Source organism: Tasmannia lanceolata, unplaced genomic scaffold (assembly GCF_043159265.1).
Source record: "Tasmannia lanceolata isolate RefF3 unplaced genomic scaffold, GAP_Taslan_0.1 ptg000016l, whole genome shotgun sequence".
In the NCBI taxonomy this organism is placed as follows: domain Eukaryota; kingdom Viridiplantae; phylum Streptophyta; class Magnoliopsida; order Canellales; family Winteraceae; genus Tasmannia; species Tasmannia lanceolata.
This window is the reverse complement of record NW_027518693.1, coordinates 9105419-9131565: the sequence shown is the minus strand read 5'-3', so window position 1 is coordinate 9131565 and position 26147 is coordinate 9105419. Positions and strand designations below refer to the sequence as shown.

The 26147-nt window shown below is 38.1% G+C and overlaps 3 protein-coding genes across 9 annotated transcripts; 1 reads left to right on the top strand and 2 right to left on the bottom strand.

Annotated features, from left to right (window-relative positions):
- Nucleotides 1-3522: 3522 nt before the first annotated feature.
- LOC143848474 (uncharacterized) lies at nt 3523-8294 on the bottom strand. Its single transcript, XM_077357428.1, has 5 exons — nt 7205-8294; nt 5288-5380; nt 4513-4580; nt 4289-4424; nt 3523-4039 (listed from the first exon to the last, which is right to left on the bottom strand). The coding sequence occupies exons 1-5, from the start codon at nt 7829-7831 to the stop codon at nt 4007-4009; spliced, it is 957 nt and encodes a 318-aa protein (XP_077213543.1). The 5' UTR covers nt 7832-8294; the 3' UTR covers nt 3523-4006.
- Nucleotides 8295-9887: 1593 nt separating this feature from the next.
- Nucleotides 9888-14684, bottom strand: LOC143848684 (Pentatricopeptide repeat (PPR) superfamily protein). 7 transcript variants are annotated; one of them, XM_077357681.1, is made up of 4 exons: nt 11741-14684; nt 11198-11631; nt 10351-10434; nt 9888-10247 (listed from the first exon to the last, which is right to left on the bottom strand). In XM_077357681.1, the coding sequence occupies exon 1, from the start codon at nt 14522-14524 to the stop codon at nt 12026-12028; it is 2499 nt and encodes an 832-aa protein (XP_077213796.1). In that variant the 5' UTR covers nt 14525-14684; the 3' UTR covers nt 9888-10247; nt 10351-10434; nt 11198-11631; nt 11741-12025. The 7 variants fall into 7 exon arrangements, with proteins under 7 accessions (XP_077213796.1, XP_077213798.1, XP_077213792.1 ...); XM_077357683.1 differs by having other exon boundaries at nt 11279-11631; XM_077357682.1 differs by lacking the exons at nt 9888-10247; nt 10351-10434 and adding an exon at nt 10530-10641 and having other exon boundaries at nt 11198-11502; nt 11592-11666.
- A 1673-nt stretch (nt 14685-16357) lies between these two features.
- Nucleotides 16358-24139, top strand: LOC143848272 (ATP-dependent caseinolytic (Clp) protease/crotonase family protein). The gene is made up of 8 exons (XM_077357173.1): nt 16358-16840; nt 19198-19367; nt 19809-19883; nt 21412-21502; nt 21633-21684; nt 23364-23467; nt 23561-23637; nt 23818-24139. Exons 1-8 carry the CDS (start codon nt 16630-16632, stop codon nt 23992-23994), a joined length of 957 nt encoding a protein of 318 aa, XP_077213288.1. The 5' UTR covers nt 16358-16629; the 3' UTR covers nt 23995-24139.
- Nucleotides 24140-26147: the final 2008 nt, after the last annotated feature.

Genomic DNA, 26147 nt, shown 5'->3' with positions numbered 1-26147 from the left:
GGAAGGATGTTTTATAAAGGTTGAACGACAATTGCGCCTACTAATGCAAATTGGAGAAGAAGATAGATGGAAAACATCCATGTTTCTCATAAAATCTTTAAAAGCCCCCCCTCTCAAAACATCCCATGCATCTTTTATAATAAAGAATTTTCATCCTAGCAACATTCTAAAACTAGTCCACTAACATATAAGAAGATACCTGTTTAGACTCCTAAGAAAAGTAACTATATCAAGATACCCACTCTAGACTCCTAACACAAGTAAAGTTCCAAAGAGAGTTTCTAAAATCTCTCACTACTATGTCTAGCTAAAGATAAAGCTAAAATACTGTGAAACAAAATCTTTTAGATAAATAGGTTTCTTAATATTCCTATGGGTTTTGCTAACAAGTGCCCTAAGGGCACTTGTCAAGCATCATTTAATTGCCATTGGGATGTTGAATTGACACATACTTTGAGGAAAAAATCTCAAAGTATGTGTAAATTCAACATCTCAATAGCAATTAAATGATGCTTAATGGGTTGGATAAAATCTGTCGTCAGATTTGAATCTTCCGAAGAGTGCACATTCGTAGTAATTTTCGTTGGCATCATTTTCCTGTGATTAAGAAAAATTGATCATCAAGTTTTTAAGTGTCGAAGAACAGTCATCAACTATGTTACCCTGTCAGGATCTCTTCTAAAATAGTCCTAAAGAATGGATCAGTGCTCAGCACATCTCTCATTGGTAGTAAATTGTGTAGTAGTTCCTCTGGGAAAAATCCTTAACCAGTGGCCTCACCAATTCTGGAATTTCCTCAGCTGCCTCTTCATCTTACTCTCTAGTGCATACACAATACTTGAACATTAAGCAACTATTAAACATCCATCGTCTGAATATTTTGTCATATATTGGTGGTGAGTGGTGATTCCCAATCCACAAATTTTTGCCTTAGGTAATTATAGAATAGTTTCAAGTCTCGTGTTATCTTCTCAATCTTGAGACATGATGCCAACGCCTGGAATCATCTATGGTAGCCTCAACTCTCGCTAGTCGCTGCTAGCTCACGGCGTCTACGTCTGATCCGCTATCTCCCGCTGCAAAAGAAGTTTAAACCAATCTCAATTTCTCCATGAGTTCCTCCATCTGCCTCCTCAGTGTTGCGATCTTTCCTTGGGATTCTTCCAACACCTCCTGAACCGCTACTTGGGCTATCTGCCTTGTTCTTGGTGCCATCAATGAGCGTCTCGATTGTGGAACTCAAGCTTTGATAGCAGATGATGTAGCCTGGCTATGCCTGGGAGTGCGGTTTACCAAGGTTGAACGACAATTACACCTACTAATTCAAATTGGAGACGATAAAAGGAAAATTTGTGTGTTTCTCCATTCTCTATACTATTTCATAAATCAATAGAAGCCTACCTCTCAAAACGTCCCATACATCTTTTATAATAAGAATTCTCATCCTAGCAACAGTATAAAAATAATTCACTAACATATAGGAAGATACCTGCTTTAGACTCCTAATGAAAGTAACATATATCAAGACACCTGCTTTAAACTCATAATAAAAGTAAAGTTCCTAAAAGAGTTTCTAAAATTCCTTACTACTATTTCTAGTTAAAAATAAGGTTAAAATATTACGAAACAAAATCTCTTAGATAAATAGATTTCTTCGTATTCCTATTAACCTTGTTTTTTTGGCTCCACGCTGCCAAAGATATGAATCACGGACCCACCGAGCTATTGAATTCCTTGTATAACTATTTAGGGAGTCACCATGCATGTGCAAGAAACCCAAGTAGGAAACCCAAGTAGTGGAAGAAATTTTCATATGCTAGAAAAAATCAAAGTGGTTGAAGAAGTTATCATGTGCAAAATATGGTTACCATGTACAAGAAAAAATCCAAGTGAAGTAGCAATCATGTACAAGAAAAGTAGTTACCATGTGAGGAAAATAGTTAAAGAAAAACTTTCATGGGTAAATAGGAAATGCATCATTTAGCGTCTCACTCAAAAGAAAATTTAGGTAAACCCTAGCTTATCTATAAAAAAAAAAAACGCCAAGAGACATCTTCTACCAAAATTTTCTATTATCCTTTAGTTTTTATGTCAACTCCAATGTCTTTCTCTTAAGAATTTCAATTGTAAATTTTTATGTTCACCTCTTATGTCTCATTGAGATGTTTTGTTCGTCATTTTCCAACATTTTTTTTCTAGAAGTTTGTTGTTACAGTCCTAAGTGGGGGCTTGACTAGGTATGAGACTAGATGAGACCCAGCCCCGGTATGGGACATGTTTAAAGGGTTTAACCTAATGCGTCCCACCAGCTCTGGAGCTTTTGGCATATTGGGGTTAGGTGCCTAACATTTAATGAAAGAGATCATTTCGGTTTCATTCTCAACCATTTCTTATATAGCTTTGTGAACAACTTCTGATTTGTTCACTACATGGCCATTGCTGGTCTATTGAATGACTTCTCATTAGATCACAATGGATTTCTTTTTAGCTTATTAGAAAACCACTCTTCTTTTTGTACAATCTCCATAGGTTGATGACTTCGAATGGCCTTCACCCAGGTTTCTTAAATGGTTTATTTTGAATACTGAACTCTATGTAATTTGAAAGATCTTTATTTTTCATTATCACACCTCTTTGTAATCTCTATTTTCCTAAACACCTCTTTCGATTGTCAAAATCCCTCACCACATTAAGTAAATTCATAGAATCCAAAACGAACAGAAGAAAGCAATAATCAGATGATCCCACTCTCAACTTGATCTATAAAGTAAAGAAGGTGATAATTACAAAATTCAAATTCCAAAAACCCTATTTTTTTTAACCTGAAGAGAGTAGTAGGAGGAGGAGGAGGAGGAGGAGGGAAGGATAGGCATGCACAAATCAATCAAAATCAGGCCACAGTTCATGATATCTACATTCTACTGTCATATGCATGAACACCCAAATTTACACCCAAACACCTGATTAGAAAATCCTTGATACACTATCAGAGCTCCTATCACATGCTCACAAAAGGGCTGCTTTCCATGGGGATAGCAAGTCAGGGTTTATTTTATCTATGAATAATAGGTTTGCTATCCTCTGTTCACATTAAGAACAGCCCTAGTGAATATGGTATTCAAGATTTCATACAAGGGTTTATTCAAAATTTCATCCAAGGAAAGTAGCCAATCCCAGGAACAGCTTATCCAAGGATTTCGGAACAACACCAAAAGGGAAATGATACAAAGATATGCTTGTGTCAGGGTTGTCCAAAATGGCCTTCTTAATATTGCCATGTGTACATAAATTTAAGTATATTTGTAATTGATATGTTTGTGTCAGGGTTGTCCAAAATGGCCTTCTTAATATTGCCATGTGTACATAAATTTAAGTATATTTGTAATTGATATGTTTGTGTCAGGGTTGTCCAAAATGGCCTTCTTAATATTGCCATGTGTACATAAATTTAAGTATAATTGTCATTTCATTAAAGATATAAGAGTACTTTTGCCATTAAAAAAATAGTAATGTACTCTTGGGTAGGTGACATATTAGGGAGGTCTATTAGGAAGCACCCTGATAATGATAATTGTGTTTCTTCCAAGCAGCTCTCCAAACAAAATCAAAGCTAAGAGCAAGAAACCAACATAATACACAGGGGGCAGAGATTACCCCATAAATAAAGCCTCATAACAACATTAGCCTCTCTAATAATGTGAAGAGAGGATAGATATACAAATTCCTATAACCTTAAATGTTTTCGGCCTTGAAGGATGTAAGGAGAGCACATAAGATTTACAGACTGATATTAGTTTTCAGGCATAGATGAGCCTCACCCCGTGAGATTGGAGATCGAATAGCCACCTTCAATTCACAGTCACCCGCAATTCAATCCTAGCACAAAATGAATTCCTTCTCCCATTGCAATAACTTCAGCTACTATACATGCCACATCCTCCCAATGTTGATTCAAAATCAGAAATACCAGACATAATCCTCCCTCGCTCGTCTCGCATCGCCTTGCCTACACTATGGCTCTGGAGTCTGGAGTCTTCTCCTGTTGCCCATGCTATACAATTTAGGCCCCGTTTGCTTTGGATTTTGAGAACCCATTGTGAGTCCAAAACTGATTATTGGTCTCAAATTTAAACATAAATTTGAGTCCAATAGTCAATTTGGAGAGTTTAGAGCCCGTGCGTTTTGGATTTTAAGAACCGAATGAGAGTCCAAAACTTATTATTAGACTCAAAAAATTTAAACTTGAATTTGAGTCCAAATGAATGCAAAATGAGTGAGATCAATCTACCTTCTTGTTGCCACCTTGTGGAGGAGAATCAATGAGGAATTCCTTCAAATGTTTACAGCACTCCTTGGGCTTCTCAAGGCTGACAGCATGGCCAGCATGCTTGATGATTACCAGTTTGGAATTTTCTTCCAAATGCCTACAAAGTTTCCAACTTGCACAAAATATCATGAAGAAAATAAATTGAAGGAATGCATTAAATTTCATTTACCGAAATTAGAACAAACCGTTTTAATCTGTGGCCCAATTCCAAAGGAAATATCTGATCTTGCTCTCCCCAGATTATCAAGGTTGGCTGCACTAAGGGGAAACAAGTGCTTAGCTAGAAGGTAATCATTCCAGCTCCATTTTTTAAAACAGCCAAATTAGAAGTTTGACTAAGATTGCCGCTACAAACACAATCATTCCAAGACACTTAACATTTTAGAAAAAACAAAAACTAATTGAACTAGTTGGCAATTTTAAATTATTTCAATCAGATTGGGTCGATTGTAAAGTTGAGTTACTTGGATTTTTAAAATTTATGGCCATTAGGCAGAACAGTTTGGGCGGAGTATGTAAATGTTACATAAGAGTGTGGAAAGCTCTATTTACTGCTAAAACTTCAATTTGAAAGTACTCAATAGAGCATAGAAGAATGTAGATGATCCTAAAGAAGCATTGAAGGCATTTGCAAGCATTGCATTCTTATTATTTCTTTACTAACTGCTTTTTAAAATTTTAATATAATTGAACTGAAAATCTGACACATGAAAAATACATTTGTTTCTGCTCATTCTTTTCGATTATCTTCTTTTTCTTTGCATACAAACACATTTATCATTTGATATATTAACTATTTTGCATTACAGTTATTTCTATTGAAGGGCATTCAGTTCAAGGTTTTCTTTTCCTTTCATTTACCAAGCCAAGTAAAGGCCAGATAAGTATAACCACTTGCCATCCATCTATGTTCTGACCCCTTGAAACTGTTACTATATATCTAATGAGAGAAGCCAATACCTGTGTAATTTTGGGAAGATCTGAAAACTTCCTGTCCTTTATTATAGTTTTAATCAGCTCCGTTCTCTGTTCAACATACTCTGTGCACATTACCTGTGCATACAAGCAGATAGCAGACCAAAACTTAAATGCCAATTCTGAAAAGAAAAAACAAGACAGTGTTCTCCCTGTGATAAAGCTATGTTATATTTTTTTGCAAAAATATCGTGCACTCTGCTGGAATTTTGAAAGTGGGAGTGGGAAAACAAATGAAACAAATGACATGGGAAAAGAACCAAGGATAGGGAAGAAAACCCGAATGCTATATGAACAAAAATACCCCCACAAATCCAACTGCTCATTGGCTGTTAAAAAAGAAGCTGCTGACCTTCAGCTAGAAAATACAACTCAGTGAGCTCAACGACCAAGGCTCCTTCAAATACCAGATCAAGACAGCTATGTGAAAGACTAGAACCAGGAGAACAACTTATTGAAAAATAAATCGACTGCTCCTTTTTCTGGCATGTGCACTATTTCGAATTCACAAGGCCGTTCATCAAAAATTTAAAATGCCTGAGACATTTCGACTTTTGGCATGTGCATTATTTCAAATACCCATACAGTTGTTCGATAATGTTTGATCAATTCCCCCACATTTTAAAACAACCAACATCAATCAGAGGAACGGTTGATCAATAACCGCCAGAACCAGAGAATATAAATATGGAAAGAAAAGAATGTTGAAGCTCTCGCCAAATCAACGTACAACTTGTATCTTTTTCTGTTTATTTAGGAGTAGTTTCTAACCTAGATCCCTTCTTCCTTCTATATTTGCTTCGTTATAATTCGATTCTGTGAGGTGAAGACAACAATGTACATTGCCTCAAGAAGGTATAGGGCATTCTCTGGTCCTGTTACTTGGTGAATTTCTTTTATTTTTACACTAAACTGATTATTAAGTCCTTGTTCACAAGGCATTCAAACCAACAATCATTTGATCACAATTCGAATGTTCCTTGAGTTAGAGATGCATTTATTATATGAGAAGGCATTGGAAAACTGTTACGAACCTAGATCGGTTCGCAACGGTTTTGATCTTCTTAGAGGGAAGATCAGCCTCTTGACCCACTTCAAGGGAAGGGTTGTTCCTCCTTTGTGCATAAGACATACTTTTGGGAATATATTTATTAAAAATCCCTAATCTAGATAAGCCTTATCTCTAAGACTCCTAACTAACAAAATAACCAAATCTCAAAATAACAAATATCTCAACTAAATTATTTCAGCCAAGATGGGACTCAAATAAGCACGTAAATTTCCTCCCCCGTTGAAATCAACCTTGTCCTCAAGGTCGGATCATTTGAGAAGATAATTTATTCCGCTGGGGTATTATCTCTCTTATAAAAGTGGAGTGTAGGATTTTTATACCAACAAGGAACAGTAAAGAAATGGGCTTCTGGCCCAGTGACTGTAGACCCATAATTGATGACTTCGGATCTGAAGGTCAGGATTTTCCAGTCAATATGAACCCTATACTAAAGCCCATTTTCCAAAGGGCCCACAAGAACGATGATGAATTCCCATAGGATGATCCTAACACCCTGATCTATAGAAGTTTTAATAATGTGCAGTCCCTCTATAGATCGGAGGGTTAGGATCATCCATAATGGAAATGACTTTTGGGGCACGACGTATTTACGCTGTGGCTCATCAAATGGACGGCTTGGATCATCCTATGGTGTGGGATATATCTAGTAGGGGTCCCTAGCCCCAGGTTACCCATCAAAAAAATAATAAAATAAAATAAAAAACAACAATAACAAACCCTATGCAATTTTTATTTAGAGACCTTCATTTTATGATGTTATCACAATACATTAACTGGAAGGAAAAAAACCTTGAGTTGAGTTATGAGTCAAACCGAATTGAAAAACTTACGTCGATGTAATCCTTGAGAAAGCAAGAGGGCGTCGTTCTCTGCGGCTTGAAGAAAGAGAGGCGCATCAGCTGCCTCAGCTTCTCTGGCGTCTGTGGCAACAGAATACTCACCGCCTCTCCGACATCCTTCACCGGAAAAAGCCCATCCTCCAAGTCCCTCTCATCCACGCACACCCCGGCGCAGCATAGCACCACCCTCTCTACCTTCTCTGGAAACTGCGCCGCTAAACTATAACTAACAAACCCGCCATAACTGATCCCGATCACACTCATCCGAGTCACCCCGAGCGAGTCCATCATCGCCATCACACACCGAGCCTGGAACGACTCGGTCCGATCCAACCGAGTCGTGAACGATTCTCCGAAGAAAACGAGATCCGGTACATAGACGTTGAATCTCCAGTGAAAGAGGGGACGGAGATACTGGCTCCACTGCCACGTGGCATTCGCTCCGAAGCCGTGGATTAGGAGGAGAGATGGACGGTCTGGATTAGTTTTTCGTGGGACCCAGCAGTGCATCGTCGTGCCATCGCCGATGTCTGCCGTCGATGACCGGAGACCGGCTGTCGAGAAGGAGTGCCGGTAGCACCAGTCCATTGATGCCGTGAAGCTGAAGCATTTCACCATTTGGAAGAAGGATTTTTTTCTCAGAGATTATATTTGTGATATCATATGAAGGATCTATATGTGGAAGATATGATATTTTTGTAAGGAAATCACAGATTTAGGGTTTGGTGGATATGCAAAGGGATTCAAGGCGATTGGAGGTCTAGATTTCATAATCGGAATGGAGGTTTTTAGGGTTTTCTGCTTGATCGTCGTACTGGAATCAAAAGCATATGTGAAAAATACAAAGATCTGAATAATTTCCGAAGCTAGAGATGGGAAGATTTCTACGAATTCAATCGTGGGAGAGGCTGAATCAGAATGAGGAATCGATTATTTGGCGGTTGAAAATTATTTTGGAGAGAGAGAACGTTTGCATGAGAATTTTGAGCACCGTGATTTCCGTGATCTTTGGAAATGACCAAAATATCTTTCTTGGCATGAGTGAGCAATGAACACGGAAAGAATCATTTATTGATCATCGGAATCGGATTTTTGTATGGGTTGGAATTAAGGGTGTCAATTTTGGCTCTCGCTCGGGAGCTCGCTAGAGCTCGGCTCGAATCTTTAACCAGCCGAGCCGAGCCGGCTGGCCAGGCTCGTTAAGCTTAAAGAGCCGAGCCCGAGTTAGGCTCAGCTCGTTAAGGCTCGTTAAGAATTTAATATATTTAAATATATATATTATATACTAATATATACACTAAAAGGGTTGTCTCGGGAGCGAAAGGGGGAGGCAAAATATGTCACTTCTTTTTTGGAACCCCATTTGTTACTAGGACCACCCTGTAGTGTAAAAAGAGTAGTCAAATTACACTAGATAGGGCTGTCCAGGGAAGATGAGGGATGTGAATTTAATATAACCCGAGCTCGATAAGGAGCTTTTGAGCTTAAAGAGCCGAGCCGAGCCTGCCAAGCTTGGCTCATTTACACCCCTAGTTGGAATTGAGCTTTTTTATTAGTCTCTTCTTGCCGGGCCCACAAAATATGTGGGCTGAACTTCACGCAAGCAAGGTTTAAAATTTTGGTCGAAATCTGGTACATAACCCGAAACGAATATTTTATTCCATATTTTCGGTTGAAATTTTGGTGAAATATTAAATTAATATTAAAAAAACAGATTTTTTAGGTCAAATTTTGGAAAAACCGAAATTTCGGCCTAAATAAATGACCGTTTCGGTTTTGATGCATTTCGGTGTTGGTCTCCACTGAAATCCGAAATTTCGGATTTTGGTCGAAATTTAAAACCATGCATGCAAAAGCAGGATTTTTCCTAATTTTAAATTATTATTATTATATCGATATTTTTTTAATTTTTAAAATTTTCTACAGATATATCAAGTATAATACATTTATATGTAGCAGACAAATCAATTCATTGCAAATTTGCAATATACCATATGCTTCCAATAAAGTCCCCGTGAACTTTTTTTTGTGAGTATGGCTCAATCGTTTTTTATCTTTTGCTTTTTCTGCCTTTTGTCGCTTTTGGCGTCTAATTTTTGCACTTTTCTTTTAGAAAGAATGCTAAAAAGAAAGTCGCTTTTATGCACCTTCCTTAAGAATTTTATTGCCTCTTGTACGTGGTCAGATCTGTAGAACTGATTAGTAACCATGAGTCCATCCAAATGCAGTTGAGAACACCTTAATCGGATGATCTAGGCCCTTGATTCATCAAGCCCTTATTCACAATCCATCCAAATTTGTCCTAGGCCCTTAATATGTTTAATGAATAAGGGTGACCAACCAGATCAACGGTTATGATCATCCAATACATATGCCACATGTATGATTGAGATGGTGCAACAATCCTGGAACAATTTTGTTCATTGAGGCTGTTCTCAATGGAGATAACAATCTCTCTTTACTATTTTTTTGAAAGATCTTTCTTTGACAATTAAATAGACGTAAGATTGCACTTCGGCAGTATACCATCTACTAAAATGAAACATGTTTTGCATTACAAACACATGGTTTTCTCCCTAATATTTGTATAATAAATTGTTCAAACAAAACCTGTGCCGACCCCAACTAGTTCGGGACAAAGGCTTTGTTGAGTTGAGTTATAACTTATAAGTCATCAAACAAAACCTGTAAGAAGATCTTCATTTCCCAAAACTTCTGTTATTTCTCATTTACATAATTATATAGATAAGTTGGATTAGCCTGTATTCTTCCATTCCCACCTTCAAGCAAACAAATGGGTTTGATTAAAAAGCTGAATAGTCCTTTGTCGATGGACTGGAGGCTTGCTGCCCAGAATGTTACTCCTCTTTACATTGAGGGAAGCACAAGATATCCATTACCAATGTCTTGGAATTCAAATTGAATATTTTGAATGCTGTGAGGAGTGTTGCAGCATCTTGCTTTCATAGTAGATAACCTCTGAACATGAGCCTGCAACTTCACTTGTCCTTTCAGAGCTCGAAGTTTTCTTCGCCTACATACACACACAAAAGATCCAGTAATAAAATAAAAGAAAGAGATTCTGTAAAATATTGTTTAAAAGAGCTTTAGAGCAAGAATTATAAAGTTTCACTCACCCTTAGAATACATTCAAAGTTTAAGATCGTGAAAGAATGAAAGAAGGTTATATCAAACCTTCTTGCTACATCTTGGACTTTTTTCTGCATGCCAAGTGGATCCACTATCAACAAGTAGATTCACGCATGTATGAAGCACATCGATAACCAAAATAGACATTCAACAAGAAATATGTAACTGAAATCTTGCAAATTGGTGAATGATAAGAAGATCTGAGGCACCCATATTGGTAACTATACAAACTTCTCTTTCCACAGCTAAAGACGAGAGCAAAGACACCGACTCCAAAACTGCACAATCAATGAAAAGCAACACAGGAAAGAGAGATACTATCAATAACGCCCCCCCCCCCCCAAAAAAAAAAAAAAAAAAAAAAAAACTCTAATATGTCAGAAACTCAGAATTATTATGAAGAGAACAAAAATCTAAAACAAGAGCTTGGTCTCCAAACTGTTTTGTGAAAAACGACAGCCAAAATGAACCTAATCTTCTTCCAGTTCAATACCAAAACAAACACTTGAAATGAAATGAAAATATAGTTAAAAAAACACTTAGGTTGGATCCTTGGTGCAATTTGTGTGTAAACTTGGTTTAAAAAATACATCCAAAGTAGATTCTGCTTCTCGCCTTTTACAAGCTTAGAGCTTGATCTAGATAGCATCCATATGTAAGAGGCCTAAACTTTTGCTTTAATTTCCACCCTTTTGGCCAAAGAGGATTACATAAATATACAAGAGGAAAAAAGTCAAAAAGATCACAAGCCCTGATAGAGAAGTGGGACATCCCATAATTAAAGCTAAGAAGCAAGGTATCCCCATAATGAAAGCTAAGAAAAAAATGCATCACCTCCCAGAAACCCACAAGTCACTACTTATTTTCATACTCGGAAGATAGATGAAGAAAGGTAGCCTGCTCTGAAAATCATACCCGTCACCCCCAGACAGCATTACTTGATAGCGTTCTGCAAGGGTTCACTGTGCCACACACTCGAGCATGAGATAGTCCAACTCTTTCACTCTCTGAAGCAATTTGAGAGCTGCCAATGGCCTGTCTCCTCTGAACCCTGCTCTGCGACCAATGAAAACCTTTCCTTTTGCCTCCATGTATTCTCCCTCTACAATTTTGTGCCCTCTTGCCTCAAAACTTGAATTCTTTTTATCCAAAGAAAATAAATTAGAAAGAATTTGAACCACACTAAACTGACCAACTTGAGCACACAACTGTATGTTTTATCTTTCACCTTGTTTTCCATGGTATATGATCCCTTGAACTGTAAATCCCTATAACAAAAAGATACCCATATGGCAATCAATCCCTGTAACAAAAACCATATATAAACAACAAACTTGTGCATGGTAGGGAAAATTTTAGGATAGCAGCATAGATCACCTCAAAGTGCGGGTAGAAAGACAATGTTGAGATAAAAATTGATAGTCATCCCATCTACACTTGCCTTTATCTCTCTTCTCAACGGCAGCTTGATGCCACGGCAATCTGCAACTCCTACTATTCTGTATGAAGGGCGTAACAACCTTCCAAGAACCACTGTTTATAGCTCCATGCTTGTAGTGTCTTCAAAAATCCCAATCTTCCCCTCACAATCCATGATAACACAAAGATCACATTCACCAGCCATTTATCTAGTGACTCACTCGATGAATATACATTCATCTGCTATTCACCATCACAAATCCTATATTCACTTTCGGCAACATAACCCCATTCCTCCATTTGCTTGAACAAGGTTTCCAATATGGTGTATATTGCTTCAGACTGTGGATGAGATTTATCGCCCACCAAGAAAAGACACAATTCCCCATAAAACTCCACTGAACTCCAACCTGCAATTTTTCTCACCCCACCTTTCCTCATCATCCCCCTCACCTTTTCTGCCTCTTCCCACCTTCCAACAGAGCTATACATGTTGGACAGTAGAATATAGTATCCATCATTATCAGGGTCTAACTTGAAAGCTTGTTTCGCGGCTCGCTCTCCCATTTCAAGATTGTTGTAAATTTTACAAGCACTGAGCAAAGCTCCCCACACTGCACTATCAGGAGCAACCGGCATTCCAAGAATCATAATTTCGGCTTCGCATAGATTCCCTGATCGACCGAGAAGATCCACCATGCAAGCATAGTGCTTTAATGTGGGAGAAACAGAATAATCTCTCATTTTATTAAAAATACATTTTCCTTCTTCAACCATGCCAGCATGGACGCACGCAGAAAGAACAGCGAGGAAGGTAACTCCATTCGGTTTCACGCCTAATTTCTCCATTTGTTGGAAACTCTCCATTGCATCATTGGCTTTTCCGTGAATTCCATAGCCGGAGATCATCACATTCCATGATATAACGTCTCTTTCGGGCATTGATTCGAAGATTTCTCGTGATAGTCCAAGTTGTCCACATTTTGCATACATATCAACTAGTGCAGTAGTGAGAGATATGTTGCATTCTAACCCCTTCTCTCTAATGTAGTTGTGTATCCATGTTCCAAGGCTCAGAGCTGCTAGCTGTGAACACGCAGAAAGTACACTTACCAAAGTCGCCGGATTGGGTTCCATGCCTTTCAAAAGCATTTGATCAAAAAGTAATAAAGCATCGCTAGAATGCCCGCTATGAGCATATGCCGAAACCAATGTGTTCCACATGACAATATCTCCATGCATCCTATCAAATATCCTCTTTGCAACATTTAAATTTCCACATCTTCCATACATACCCACGAGAGAATTCACAACTGAAAGATCATCAATTGAAAATTTGATTACATAGCAATGCACGGACCGGCCTAAGAGTGGGGCTACTAATCTCGAACATGAAGAAATCACAGTGACCAAACTGTTTGAATCAGATTCGAAGCCTACAAATTGCATTTCTGTAAACAGTTCTAAACATTTTGTTTCAAATCCCGCCTTGCCATATCCAAAAATCATCCAATTCCAGCACTCTCTGTTCTGTGTGTGCATTCTATTAAATAATTTCTCTGCAACATCCAAGCGTCCAAACTTACAATACATTGCCAACAAAAAACTACTAACTATAGAATCAAACTCAAAATTTTTCCTTAACATCATCCCATGAAAGGCTGTGCCTTCATTGACATTCGCAAAATCCCCGAAACCCATAATCAAACAACAGATAATAATTCCATCCGGCTCAATTTCTGAGAACAGCATTGCTCTAAACAATTCTATGCATTTGGCAATGCCCCCTTTTCTAGCATAAGCTCCTATAATTGTAGTCCAAGAGACAATATCTTTATCGGGCAATTCAAGAAAAGCAAGAAAAGCTTCTTCTGTACTTCCACATTTGCAATACATTGACAACAACGCCGATCGAACAAAACAACAACCACCTATCCCAGTCTTTGTTGCAAAACCATGTAAGCATCTCCCTTCTAACAAAGCTACTAAATTTCCACAAGCTTGTAAACCACCTTCAATCGTCCGAAAATTGGGTCTCAATCCATCTTCCCCACTCTTGTGCATTTTTCTAAGACAATTCATACCCATTTCACTGTCATCATTCTGCACAAAACCAATTATAAGAGCAGTCCATGCCACTACATCTCTTACAGGCATTTGATCAAACACCCGATAGGCCTCGTCCATTTTACAACATTTAGCATACATGTACAGGAAAGAAGACCCAGTTGCCGAATTACCCCCAAAGAAATTGAGCTTCAAAGCGATCCCATGTACATTTCTACCAATTTCAATGGAGGGTAATTCGGCGCAGGCCGTGGCGACCATGGGGATGGTGAAATGGTTAAGTGGGGCGCCAGAACTGCGCATTTGGAGATAGAATTTGAGAGATTGTTGGTAATTGCCATTGGAGAAGTGGGATTTGATGATTGAGTTCCAAAGGAAGGTGTCTTTGAGATGGGTTGAATTGAATACTGGGGTGGAGAGATTGGGTTTGTTGAAGGAGGAGTATAGAGAGATGAGTTTTGCTGCTAAGAAGATGTTGTTGGAATTGCCAGAGGTGATGATGAGGGCATGAGATTGGATGAGGGATTTGATGTCTGAAATGGGGTTGGAGAGGAAGAGATTGAGAAGGTGGTGGGATGAGTTTGTGATTGGCTGAAAGGCTGATGAATGGCAGGTTTTGGTGAACTGGAGAGAAGAGATGTTTTTGTATGTGGTGTTGGTTCTGAGACTAAGCATGCTTGGCTGGACTAAGTGGATTGATTTTTGAATTAGTCTCACCTATATGGACATGAATCTGAAGTCTGAACCCACAAGTGATGGGGCTCACATGTAATTAATTTTGTCTAACTACATCATGGGGCCTAATGTTGAGTCTATTCGTCCCCCATGGGTATCCCTCCTGCTAGCTACGGTTTGACTGTGGAATGACATGTGACCAAGACCATAAGGTAGGTCTAATTTGTCATATTTAGAAGAAGTATTCCTTCTAAACATCTTTCTCAAGAAAAATCTAGCAAAATTCTACCTATTCTGTGGATTTGTGGATTTTGGCTCGGATGTTACAAGTAGAGGACAAGAATGCCACATCACCATACGTAAGACATCCGAGGGACTAGGGCAGCTTAGTTTGGTTGCTAGAAATTCATTGGATTTTTGTGAAAAAAGGGAGGTGACATCGGCTTTACCTTGGAAGTCTCCCATATACTTTTATAGGGAATTGTGCTCTATCTCTATCTCTTCCCTCTCTCCACTCATAATGACACTCTGGTCTAATAAATGCTTGTCCCATCTCTTATCTCCCCCCTTTTTCACAAAACTCCAATGAAATCCATGTTTTACTAGCAACCAAACGAGGATGATTTCAATGCCCCATAGGGGCAGTCAAATGGGGAATTCTTCTGAGGTGGATAATGAAATCTCCTCTTTCATAGCCTAAAAATCTCAAGGTGACACCTCTGATTGTTGAATGAGATCTACCAACATTCAGTCTGGAGGTCTAGGAAGTGATATATTTGCCCCCTTTTCTTCCCCCTCTACTGTATTTATGACTACTCTTTTACACTACTATGGGCTGGCCCGCGGAAGAACAAGGGAGCAAAATATATCATTTACCTAAGTAAGTTGAAAATGGCCTTTATCAATTGTTATCTTATCATATCCATGTTAGCTTATCATGGTCCCACATTTTGAAACCAATGAACATTATCTCGGAAGAACTAAAGTTCGGGCGGACCACAAACCTAGGGGTGGCCAACCGGTTCGGTTCTCGGTCCTTGGTTACTTTTTTTTTTCGGTTCTCGGTTCTCGGTCCCATGAACCGTAAGAACCGAACCGAACCGTAGTACATAGTAGGACCGAACCGAACCGAACATAATCGGTTCGGTCCGGTCCGGTTCTCCGGTTCTAATGGCTAATTACTAATTATAATTTATAAAAACTTTTAATTAAAGTTATAATATAAGTTACTTTCTTATTATAATAATAGTATTAACTATTACTTATTAATATTATAAGTAATTTATATTAATAAGTATATATATAATAGAAATATAAAAAATATTATATATATATATATATGAGGAATAAGATTGTACGCTTGACCTTACCTAAAGTTAGGTACGGTAGAGTGCCAAATCACATGGGTCCCCCATTTTTTGTGGGCATCTAAACCATTCATTTGCAAGGCCTCATCATAGATAGGGTGCATACAAAAAATCAGCACCATTGAATCATCCTAACCCCTCCAAAACTGGAGGCCAAAATGGGCAGATTTGTGGACAAACACTAGATGTCCATTTTGGCCTCCACAAATGGATGGGTTAGGATCATCCTATGGAGCTAATTTTTGGTATGCACCCTATCTATGATGGGGCCTTGCAAATGAATAGTTTAGATGCTCACCAAAAATGTGGGACCCATGTGATTTGGCACTCTACCGTACCTAACTTTAGGTACGGTCGAGCGTATATATATATATATATATATATATATATATATATATATATATATATATATATATATATATATATATTCAAAAGTTTGGTTCTTAGGTTTCAGAATCGAACGAAGAACATTAACCCGGAACCGAACCGAATAAGTTCGGTTCTTCATCAGTGGAACCGAAACGGACCCAAAGTATTTTTAAACGGTTCGGTTCTTGGGGTCCGGTTCGGTTCCTCGGGTCTGGTTCGGTTCTGGCCACCCCTACACGAACCAATGTAACATATACACTCCAAAACGTTTCCTTTTCCCACATTTAGTCCAGAGCTCAGCTCCAACTCTCCGAGGAGATCACAGCCAGGTCGCTCAAACCAGAACAAGAAGATCTTAATGTTCCGTTGATGATGGGTCGTTTCCCGATTATTGGTGGAGCCCTGGGCAATCTCTACAGGAGCACCACTAAACCCTTATCTCAGGGGAAATATTTCTCTGGACTAGTGAGAGGGATTGGGGAGGATTCGCCTCAATGGCAACTTCAAAGTTTCAGGAAACTAATCCTTCAGAGCGTTTCCGAGTCCGTAAGGATGGAAAGGCTCTCCGAATCTGATTCTGGCAAGTATTTTCTCCTATTTCTATCTATTATTCCCCATCTTTGTTTAGCTTTTTTTTTTTTTTTTAAACTTCTTAGGAGATGATATTGATACCGCATATCCCCTTGATGATTTCTTGTTATATTCTTATAATCTTCTGTTTTACAGATGATAATCATTTGTGAGGTCATTTGATTTAATTAATGCTGGACTAATTTTTTTTAATCTTGTTCCTTCAATTTGTTTGCTCGAACCATTCTATATCCGTCTCTTAGCTTTGTTTCACTATGTGGTAATTTTATTGTAAAGTGGATACTTGAAAATGGCATACCAACACCTTTCTTGGTTAGATGCATTTGATCAAGTTCTTTCCGACTTGATATTCTGAATGTGGATTTCCATTTTAGGTTTGCTAAGGTGTAAAGCTTGTTTTAAGTTTATCCATGTCCTTTTAGCTGTGAATTGGCATACTTACCTCTTTCTTATTGCAATTGCTTTTGTGGCTGAACTTGGGTTCAACATCCTCAATCACCTATTATTTAATCACCCAAGCTAAGCTTGAAAGGCGTTTTTGAGAAGAAAAAAAATTTGGGGGTCTGAGCAATAATTGATAGTATATGTCATAGTATCAAAAGTCCCCTGCGTCATCGTGGACTCCCCTCGAGTTGACTCCTTTTTTTACGTTGGCCGTGTTCTTGTTCGAGTCTGCATTTTGCTGCCCTACAAAGTCAATCAAAGCTCCTTTGATTCTTTCAAGTTATAACCACATCAACCGATTACTCAGACATGTCAATCAAGTACTCGATGCGTCATACCAAGTCGACTAGGATTTGCTTTAGCTGCATTTTGACCCACATCCGCATTTTGAAACATGGAATGTGGAGAATTTATGCATTTGTTTGGCTTTCTTCTTAGGCATGCCTAACAGACTTAAACAGTGGGTGTTAGTCCTCTGAAACAGACTTTGATACAACATTTTCGAATTAGGATCAATCCAATCGTGAGAATTTCACAGTTGATATTTGTATTGAAGGCAACTCCTTGAGTTCCATTAGACGACTCAACAGTGAAGCTCTCCTTCCTACATTTTTTCCTGAAAATTACCAATTGCTCTTGTGGGTGCTGGCATGCTAGATTTCTCACATTCATCATTAAGCCAAAACAGGGCAAGAAACTAGCAAATTTTGGAGCAATGTTATCGGGATCGCCCTCCTACCCTCCAACCCGCAATACCCCAAATGTGGGTCATTTTCAACCCGGAACGCCAAAATTGCAACCCAGGCGACCCATAGGAAAGGGAGATATGCATAGAGAGATAGAGAGGGAAGAATGGGGAAAGAGAACAAAAAAACAACTCTCCTTCCTAGCTTTAATCTAACCATACCCCATTGGAGGCAGAAAAAAGAAGAAACTGAGAAAAGAGACTAACCTGAAACAGATGTTGTTTTGACAGAAACTTCCACTGATGATTGCAAATCAAAATACAATCCATGTACACTATTGTAAAACCTCATTCCCTGCTCCCTTGCTTTTGCAGAGAGAGAGAGAGAGAGAGAGAGAGAGAGAGGATGGTTTGTAAATGGCATAAGAGAGGAGGGACTAGGGAAACCGTGGAAGGTATGCAGCCACTTAAGAACCCTAAACAAAAAATCCGACCACAAGCCTATTGATATTGGCACTATAAGTTTTAACCTATTTTTTAAATAGTTGTCGAATGCTCTATTACTTCTCCAAAAAAATGATATTGTCACTACAAGTTTTACTCTCCTTTTTAAATAGCTGTCAAATGTGATTACCTTTCCCAAAAACAGTCAGCAGCCACCTGTTAATATGCTTGACCAATGGCCATCATATTTAAGAGAAGTCCTAACAATGCTTTAGCATCTCTTGGCATATTATTAAACTAGACAGAGAGAGCGCTAGAGCGACCCGGATTGGTGCTCCAAACCGACCCGTGACCCTCATATAGCGAACCAACTTAACCTACCCTCATCGCACCGCATACCGGGCTACCATTGTACCATGTACCCTTTCTCGTACCTCGTACCAGAACAAACTGCGTTCCAGGTAACCTTGTTTTGGAGTAAGCTGTTACTCTTAAGATTTGGGATTATATTTCCTGTGTGTAAGCCTTCTTGTTTTCTTTTCTTTTTCTGTTAATACGATTTTCTCTCAGCCTGTTTAAAGACGAGAAAAGAGGGGAAGAGCAAACCTGCAGACCCAACTAATTGTCATCTAATATGTTCTGTCGGTACATTTAAATGTTTGACGTGGATTAATTAGATATGTACTTGCACGTAGAAATTTTAGGAGTTTGAGTGATCATCTTCTCTTTATGTTTTCTCCTTGACCATAAGCTGGGGTTGATTTTCATTTCAGGAATTATTGAGGTGAACTTGGATAGACCTGGAGCCAAAAATGCCATTGGGAAAGATATGTTGAGAGGCTTACAAAATACTCTTGATGTTATAAATAAAGATTCCTCAGCAAATGTTGTATTGCTCTGCAGCTCAGTTCCCAGGGTGTTCTGTGCAGGTGCTGATTTGAAGGTACCATGTTAAGCCTCTTTTAATTCATTTAATCTTGCATTGGATGGAGATATTTTTATTGATTAGATCAAGTTATCATAGGATTCCCTGATAATAAATAGGTTTGTTCAAGCAAAAGTGATACATGGTTCATTGTCAAGTTTACAATTTTTGTTGGTTGGACTGTTTGAAATGCTGGAAAATGTTAAAATTTCCAAAACCAATTTGTATGATATTACGATTGTTTTTCTAGAGCATAATGTTTAAGACTCTTGACATTTCCTAAAATGGTTTTCTACATAATTTTCTCACAAATGCGTCTTTTGGTCGTAAGACATTGCTGTAAGTTTCTAGTTTGTGCAAGTTATGATGTTTGTCTTCTTTTATGATTTTCTCTTGGTTTATAATCTATACAATGGCTACTAGGTATCTTAACTTTCTGTAACATAAACCGAATTACAGGAACGCAGGCTGATGAATTCCTTTGAGGTCAAGTGTTTTGTTAACTCATTGCGTTCAACATTCTCAATCCTAGAGGTAAATGCTCATCAACATGGTCTTTTATATTTTACGTAACATTTTTATTTCTTGCGCCCTTCCAAAAAACATTTTTATTTCTTGCAAGCAAAGCTTAACAATGAATGCTAGCTTATAAGTTCTCAACTCAACTCAACTAAGCCTTTGTCCCAAACTAGTTGGGGTCGGCTAATGAATCCTTTAGAAAATTTTCATGAAGAGGGTGAAAGGATCTACTCGGCTCAAATTGACTAAGTCTAATCCTAACACTAGTTGGGTTCGTCTACATGGATCATTTTCTTCCACTCTCTCCTATCCAAGGTCATGTTCTCTGTTATGTTCCTAGCCCTCAAGTCTTTCCTCACTGTTTCTACCCAAGTTGTTTTTGGTCTACCCCGACCTATTTTTACTCCATCAACTTGGCACGAGTCACTTCTTCTCACTGAGGCATCCAAAGGCCTACGTTGGATATGCCCAAACCATCTTAAGCGGTGCTCTTTCATCTTCTCCTCAATTGGTGCCACCCCCTAAGGCCGAGTTTGTGTGGCCGCACATCCATCTAAGCATTTGCATCTCCGTTACACTCATCTTTTGCACATGTTGCTTCTTGGTGGCCCAACATTCTGAGCAGTACAACATGGCTGGCCTCACAGTTGTCTTATAAAACTTTCCCTTCAACTTGGTAGGTATTTTACGGTCACACAGAACTCCTGAAACATGCTTCCACTTCAACCAACCTGCTCTTATTCTGTGGTTAACATCCTCTTCAATCTCTCCTTCCTTATGTAGGATTGAACCAAGATAGCGAAAGATATCCCTCTTAGGTACCTCCTGTGCAGTCATATTTACTACCATCCTCACCCCGCCTCCTTTCTTTACTAAAGTTGCACTCCATATACTCTGTCTTAGTCCTGTCTTAGTCCTGCACTTCATATACTCTAGCTTATAAGTTCTGTCGATTATTTTATTTCATTTTGTATATTGGTAAAGTCACCATCGTAGTAACTTGGCCAACACATAATTGGAGGATAGTGGATCATGGTTCCATGTATTGTGTCTTTTCTAGTTCTTTAACTTTGTCATGGGCCAACTTTGTTATTCTATCAACTCGCCTATAAACATTTCATTGTTACATTTGTACTTTCTTTTATGCTAGCTCAGATCTGAACCTGTTAACAAACATAATCATGAATGACATAAGCTATGTATTGACCATTTGTATTACTTTTTATTTTTCCCCTTTTTGCTTCTGTTTGTTTAATTATTGTCAGATGCCTAGCCTTTCAACACTCTTTTTTTTCAAATCTTTAATGTACTTTCTTTGCCCTTTGTTAAGCCTTGCGAACAACACGGGCTCATTTTGATCAGGCCCTTTACAAACATCATCATGGATGTGATGACACAGGCTATGTATTGATAGTTTTTTTTAAAGCTTCCGTTGGTCTAATTCCTTTCAGATGCCTAGTCTTTTAGCACCTTTTCACATCTTCAATGTATTTTCTCCACCCTTTGTTAAGTCTTGAGAATAACACAGGCTCGTTTTGATCAGGCACTTAGTGTTCCTACAATTGCTGTTATTGAAGGAGTAGCAATGGGTGGTGGACTAGAAATGGCTCTTTCGTGTGATCTTCGGATATGTGGTATTACTAAATTGAATTGAGTTTTCAATTTAAATTTGTTGGTCTCAAGATAGATATCTATTAATGTATGACTTACTGAGAGACGATATGTGGTTTCTAAAGTTGACCACTTCCACTTTGAATCATTTAGGAGAGGATGCAGTATTTGCAATGCCAGAGACTGGACTTGCTATAATTCCTGGGTATGTACTCAAAATCTTAAAATATTTTAGAAAAGAAGAATATTTTGGTTTTATAATCTTCTAAATGTCCTAAGATGGGAACCCTATAACTCCATGAATGAAAATTCAATACGTTTCGGGTAGTATACTCATAATCTGATATGTTGCTATGTTGAAGGACTTTTTGATTGGTAACATAGTATAACTATGCTTCTGATGCACCAACAATTCACACCCATTTATTTGAGTCCTTATACAAGGCACTCTTTTGTGCTTAAGTTTTGGTGGGTGCCACCATGTGATGATTTTTTGCAAGCACAAAACATGTATTTGGTCTTGATTGGTTCAAAAGATTGAATGGATAAGTCATAAGCATAATGAATTAAAAAGGGGGATGCCCGATTTATAATTGATGAAGAAAAAAGTTCCATCAGATATATTGATTACCTACTGTACGAGGTAAAACTCTTCAAGTTGAAAAATCATTGTCTCTTTATCTTCTTGGAAATCTTTGTGTAACACAAGCTAATGAAAAAATCTACAGTTTTGCTACAACTGATCTGAGATGCTCCATCATTTTCTTTTAAGCTAATAGATATCAAATTATTATATCTAATGCTTCGTTGAAGCTGTGTTCCGACCTTGATGTGGTGGTTGATTGGATGGGGCAAAGAATGTTGTATATGCTGGATTGGTCATGGGAAGGCCATGTTAAACAATGAGGGCCCCATGGTCCCTGCAAATGCTGAATTAGTCATCGTGGCATAAATTATGATCAATCTGAGATTTAGGCATTAGTTGCCCACCTAAAGATACACATTGATTTGGATCAAGGGTATTTCCCTGAATAAAATTAGGGGGTTAAGATGAGTTTACATCCTCCTCGGTATTCCTAATCATATTCTGTTCTCTATTTAAGTGGGTCTAATCTCCATGTTCATCCAGTTGCTGATTCTTGGGCTGATAAACATGCAAGTTTAGGGTGATTGTAATTTGCTGTTGTCATTGCTCAATATGCCCCATGCATAGTTAGTTTTTGGGACTTGTCCACTTGTGGACTTGCATTGTAATTTCATTATTTTAATATATTTTAATTCTCATTTCATAGAAAAATGAAGTAAATTCTCATGTGAAAATTTCACACAAGGAAAATTTCTCTATTAGGAGCAAATGCTAATGGATTGCTCAGATTAGGCAAGATAAAATGAGAACTGTCCCAACTGGATGGGAAGCTAGGAGCAGTAGTGAGTTGAAGTTGCCATCATTTGTGATGCCAGTTCCCATAGGGCATTAGATCAAGAAAGGATGGAAAAGAAGTTGAGGAAGAAGAGGCACCTTACAACCCAGGTTGAATTAGGAACCGTGGGGAAAGTCAAAAGACAAAATCCATTAGATCAAGAAAGGATTAAGTTGTTTTGCTCGACAACTTGCTCATGAACATGACCAAAGATATTCTAGGGTGCACCTTAATGTTTCTTTTATTTGTGTGTTTGTGTGTCGAAGATAATCTTGTCATTTAAAGGGCAATCTTGTCATTTAAAGGGCAACTTTCCATTTTTGAAAATTCAGTGGTAACTGTAAGATCAATCATTCTTGTGGAGGTTTATGCAATTGCCCTTGTTTCATCAATCTGAACATAATGATGGAAATACTTGTATTGCTTTCTCACCGCCTTCTCACCATATTATTGTTATTTCCAGTGCCGGTGGAACTCAACGCCTTCCTAGAATAGTTGGAAAGTCAATAGCCAAGGACCTTATATTCACTAGTCGGAAGATCGATGCCAGAGATGCAATGTCAATCGGTACATTTAATTGCAAGCTTCTTATGTAATAAATTTCTGTAATTCATAATTAGCTATTCCTCAAGCAAATAGTGGTTTGATTTTGTGAGACAGGTCTTGTCAATTATTGTGTCCCTACTGGAGAGGCTTATTCTAAGGCTCTCCAAATAGCCCGCGATATAAATCAGAAGGTACACATCCAAATCTCTATGGAAGTTTTTAATGATTCACCGATGTTTCTTAATGCATCTGCTAGTGATTGAAGCATGAGAATTCCAGCAGGAATAATTACTCAACCTTCCATTGTTAGTGTAATTATAAAAAAATATGGGTTCATGGGGACTAATGAAGTACTTTTGTGATCATTTCAGGGTCCCTTGGCTCTTAGGATGGCAAAACGAGCGATTAATGAAGGATTGGAGGCAGAGATGTCATCGGCTTTGGCACTGGAAGAAGAATGTTACGAACAGCTCTTGAATACAAAAGATCGCTTGGAAGGTTTGGCAGCATTTGCTGAGAAGCGAAAGCCGAGATACACTGGTGAATAGTGAAATTCTGTTAGTAAGATCTTTCTCCAATCTTTGTCATCTGACTCTGTCTTACAAGCTGAAGCACTGGAGATGATTGACTGATTTCATGGCTCTTACTCTTGTCTACCTTGCTGTCTTAATAAAATCACAGCTATTGATTTCTCATCTTTGCCCTGCTTTTGCAAATTAGATGCCATGGTGGACTATTTCCTGTTAAATGTGGACTGTTATAATTTATCCATTGCAGAACACCAATTGTACAGTCCCCGGTCGGACCAACGCTACTTTGCGGTAATAATGGCACACCTTAGCTCTCAAAGGATCTTACAATTACCAAAAAGTTGTAACCAGTTAATTAAAAGAAATGTTTAATAACGTGAGAGTGCCATTGTCAAACAAAGGGACTGTGGATATCATTTCCTTATATTGGGGCCTGTTCCTTTTTCCTTATTTTTGAATTTAAGAAAAAATTAGGGAAGTTTAAGCATTTTTTTGGATTTCTGATGGATAGTAAAATTCAAGAGGCGAGTGATAGTAACAGACTAACAGACGCCTTCATGGGAGTATGGGATGCGGCTAGTGAGTGTACCTACTCTTTCCAGGGGCTCTTCACCTCGGGGATAGAAATCCTTGGATAAGCCATTCCTAGGATTGGTTATCCTTCTTGGATAAGTTTATCTTGAAATTATCTGTCTCTGATTCTCCACACTTCTTCTGGTGACATTTTATGCACGAACAAAGGTGAACAGAGGATACCAAGTCTGTCCAAGGGTAAGATAAACCCGGCTTGCTATCCCCATTGTGAACAATGCTTGCAAATGGATGTAGAAAATGAGTTATGCGCTGGCAGCTAAGATTGGGGAATAGTGAGGCAGATCGATTAGCTAGAGATGGGTTGAATAGAGCGTCCCTGGAGATCTCTTATTCTCTCCTTTCTAGCTGTACTGGTACATATTGATAAAATACTATTAGTAGTAGTATTGTGAAACTTCTCAAACACAACGTTGTTAAGTCAGGACTCCCTACATGTGTTACACATTTTTCTACTTTTCTTCATTTTGGGATTTGCTAGGGACCAACTCAGAAGGCATTTCATGAACAGGCTGTTGCATTAGAGAGCAGCCGCATAGGCTCATTTTTTGTCTTATTCATTTAAAAGGAAGTTGAAAAGTTTGATGGATTTTGAGTGAATTTTAAGTAGATGATGTTTATTAAAATGCTAAAACAGACGTTAGGGCCTGCTTGTGCCACAGGGATGTGATCGAATCCGTTGATTAAACTATCAATCAAAAGACTGCAAATGTTGTTGAGAACATCTTGATCGTATGATCCCAGCCTTGTGATGTTCAGCAAGATCGACGGTCATAGTTGCACTTCAATGTCTTCTTGTGGGGCTCCAAAAATGATAGTTAGTGTTGATCCCAACAGTGAAAGTTTATGCAGTCTTCTCAAGTAAACCAAGAGGTTCAATAAGTTCAGAACTGAGAATAAGTAGTACAGTGTAATTGAAAATGTCACATATATGGCTTTGATAAATTTTCAACCATAAATCTATGCCCATCATAATACGCCATCGAACAGCTTGATTCCGTTTTAAGGTTAAGAGAGGCGTGTAACAAAGAAGAAAACAACACAAGTTATATGCGAACATTATTCATGTGAAAAATACATGCTTTGATGATGGAAAAACAGGGCAAGAGCTTAGAAATGCATCCGTGTTGATGTTGATAGCTAGAGATAAAATTTATATTTAATAGCTAGATAGATTGCTACCGAAACGAAATCTACTTGGATTTAGAAAATTACAAGATTTCGTCCGAACCTGAAATATACGAAATATGTTACTTTTCATATAATAAAGAAGCACGGTTTCTTTCGAAATGTCAACAAAAGACAACTCAGCTCGCAAAAAAGAAAAGAACAACGAGATTCCTTTAAGATATTTCTAAATAAACGGTGGAAACAAAAGGAAAAATCATTAGTGATGAATCTTACCTGGATTTCAGCTGTGATTTTCTACATAGATGTTTCTGTGATTTACAAGATTTCGGTTGAAATTTCGTACCGAAACTGAAATGTTTTTGTTTCGTTGATGACCGAAATTGAAACTAAATTTTGTTGATGACCGAAACTGAATTTTAAAACCTTGGTTGAAATCAAGGTTTTAAATT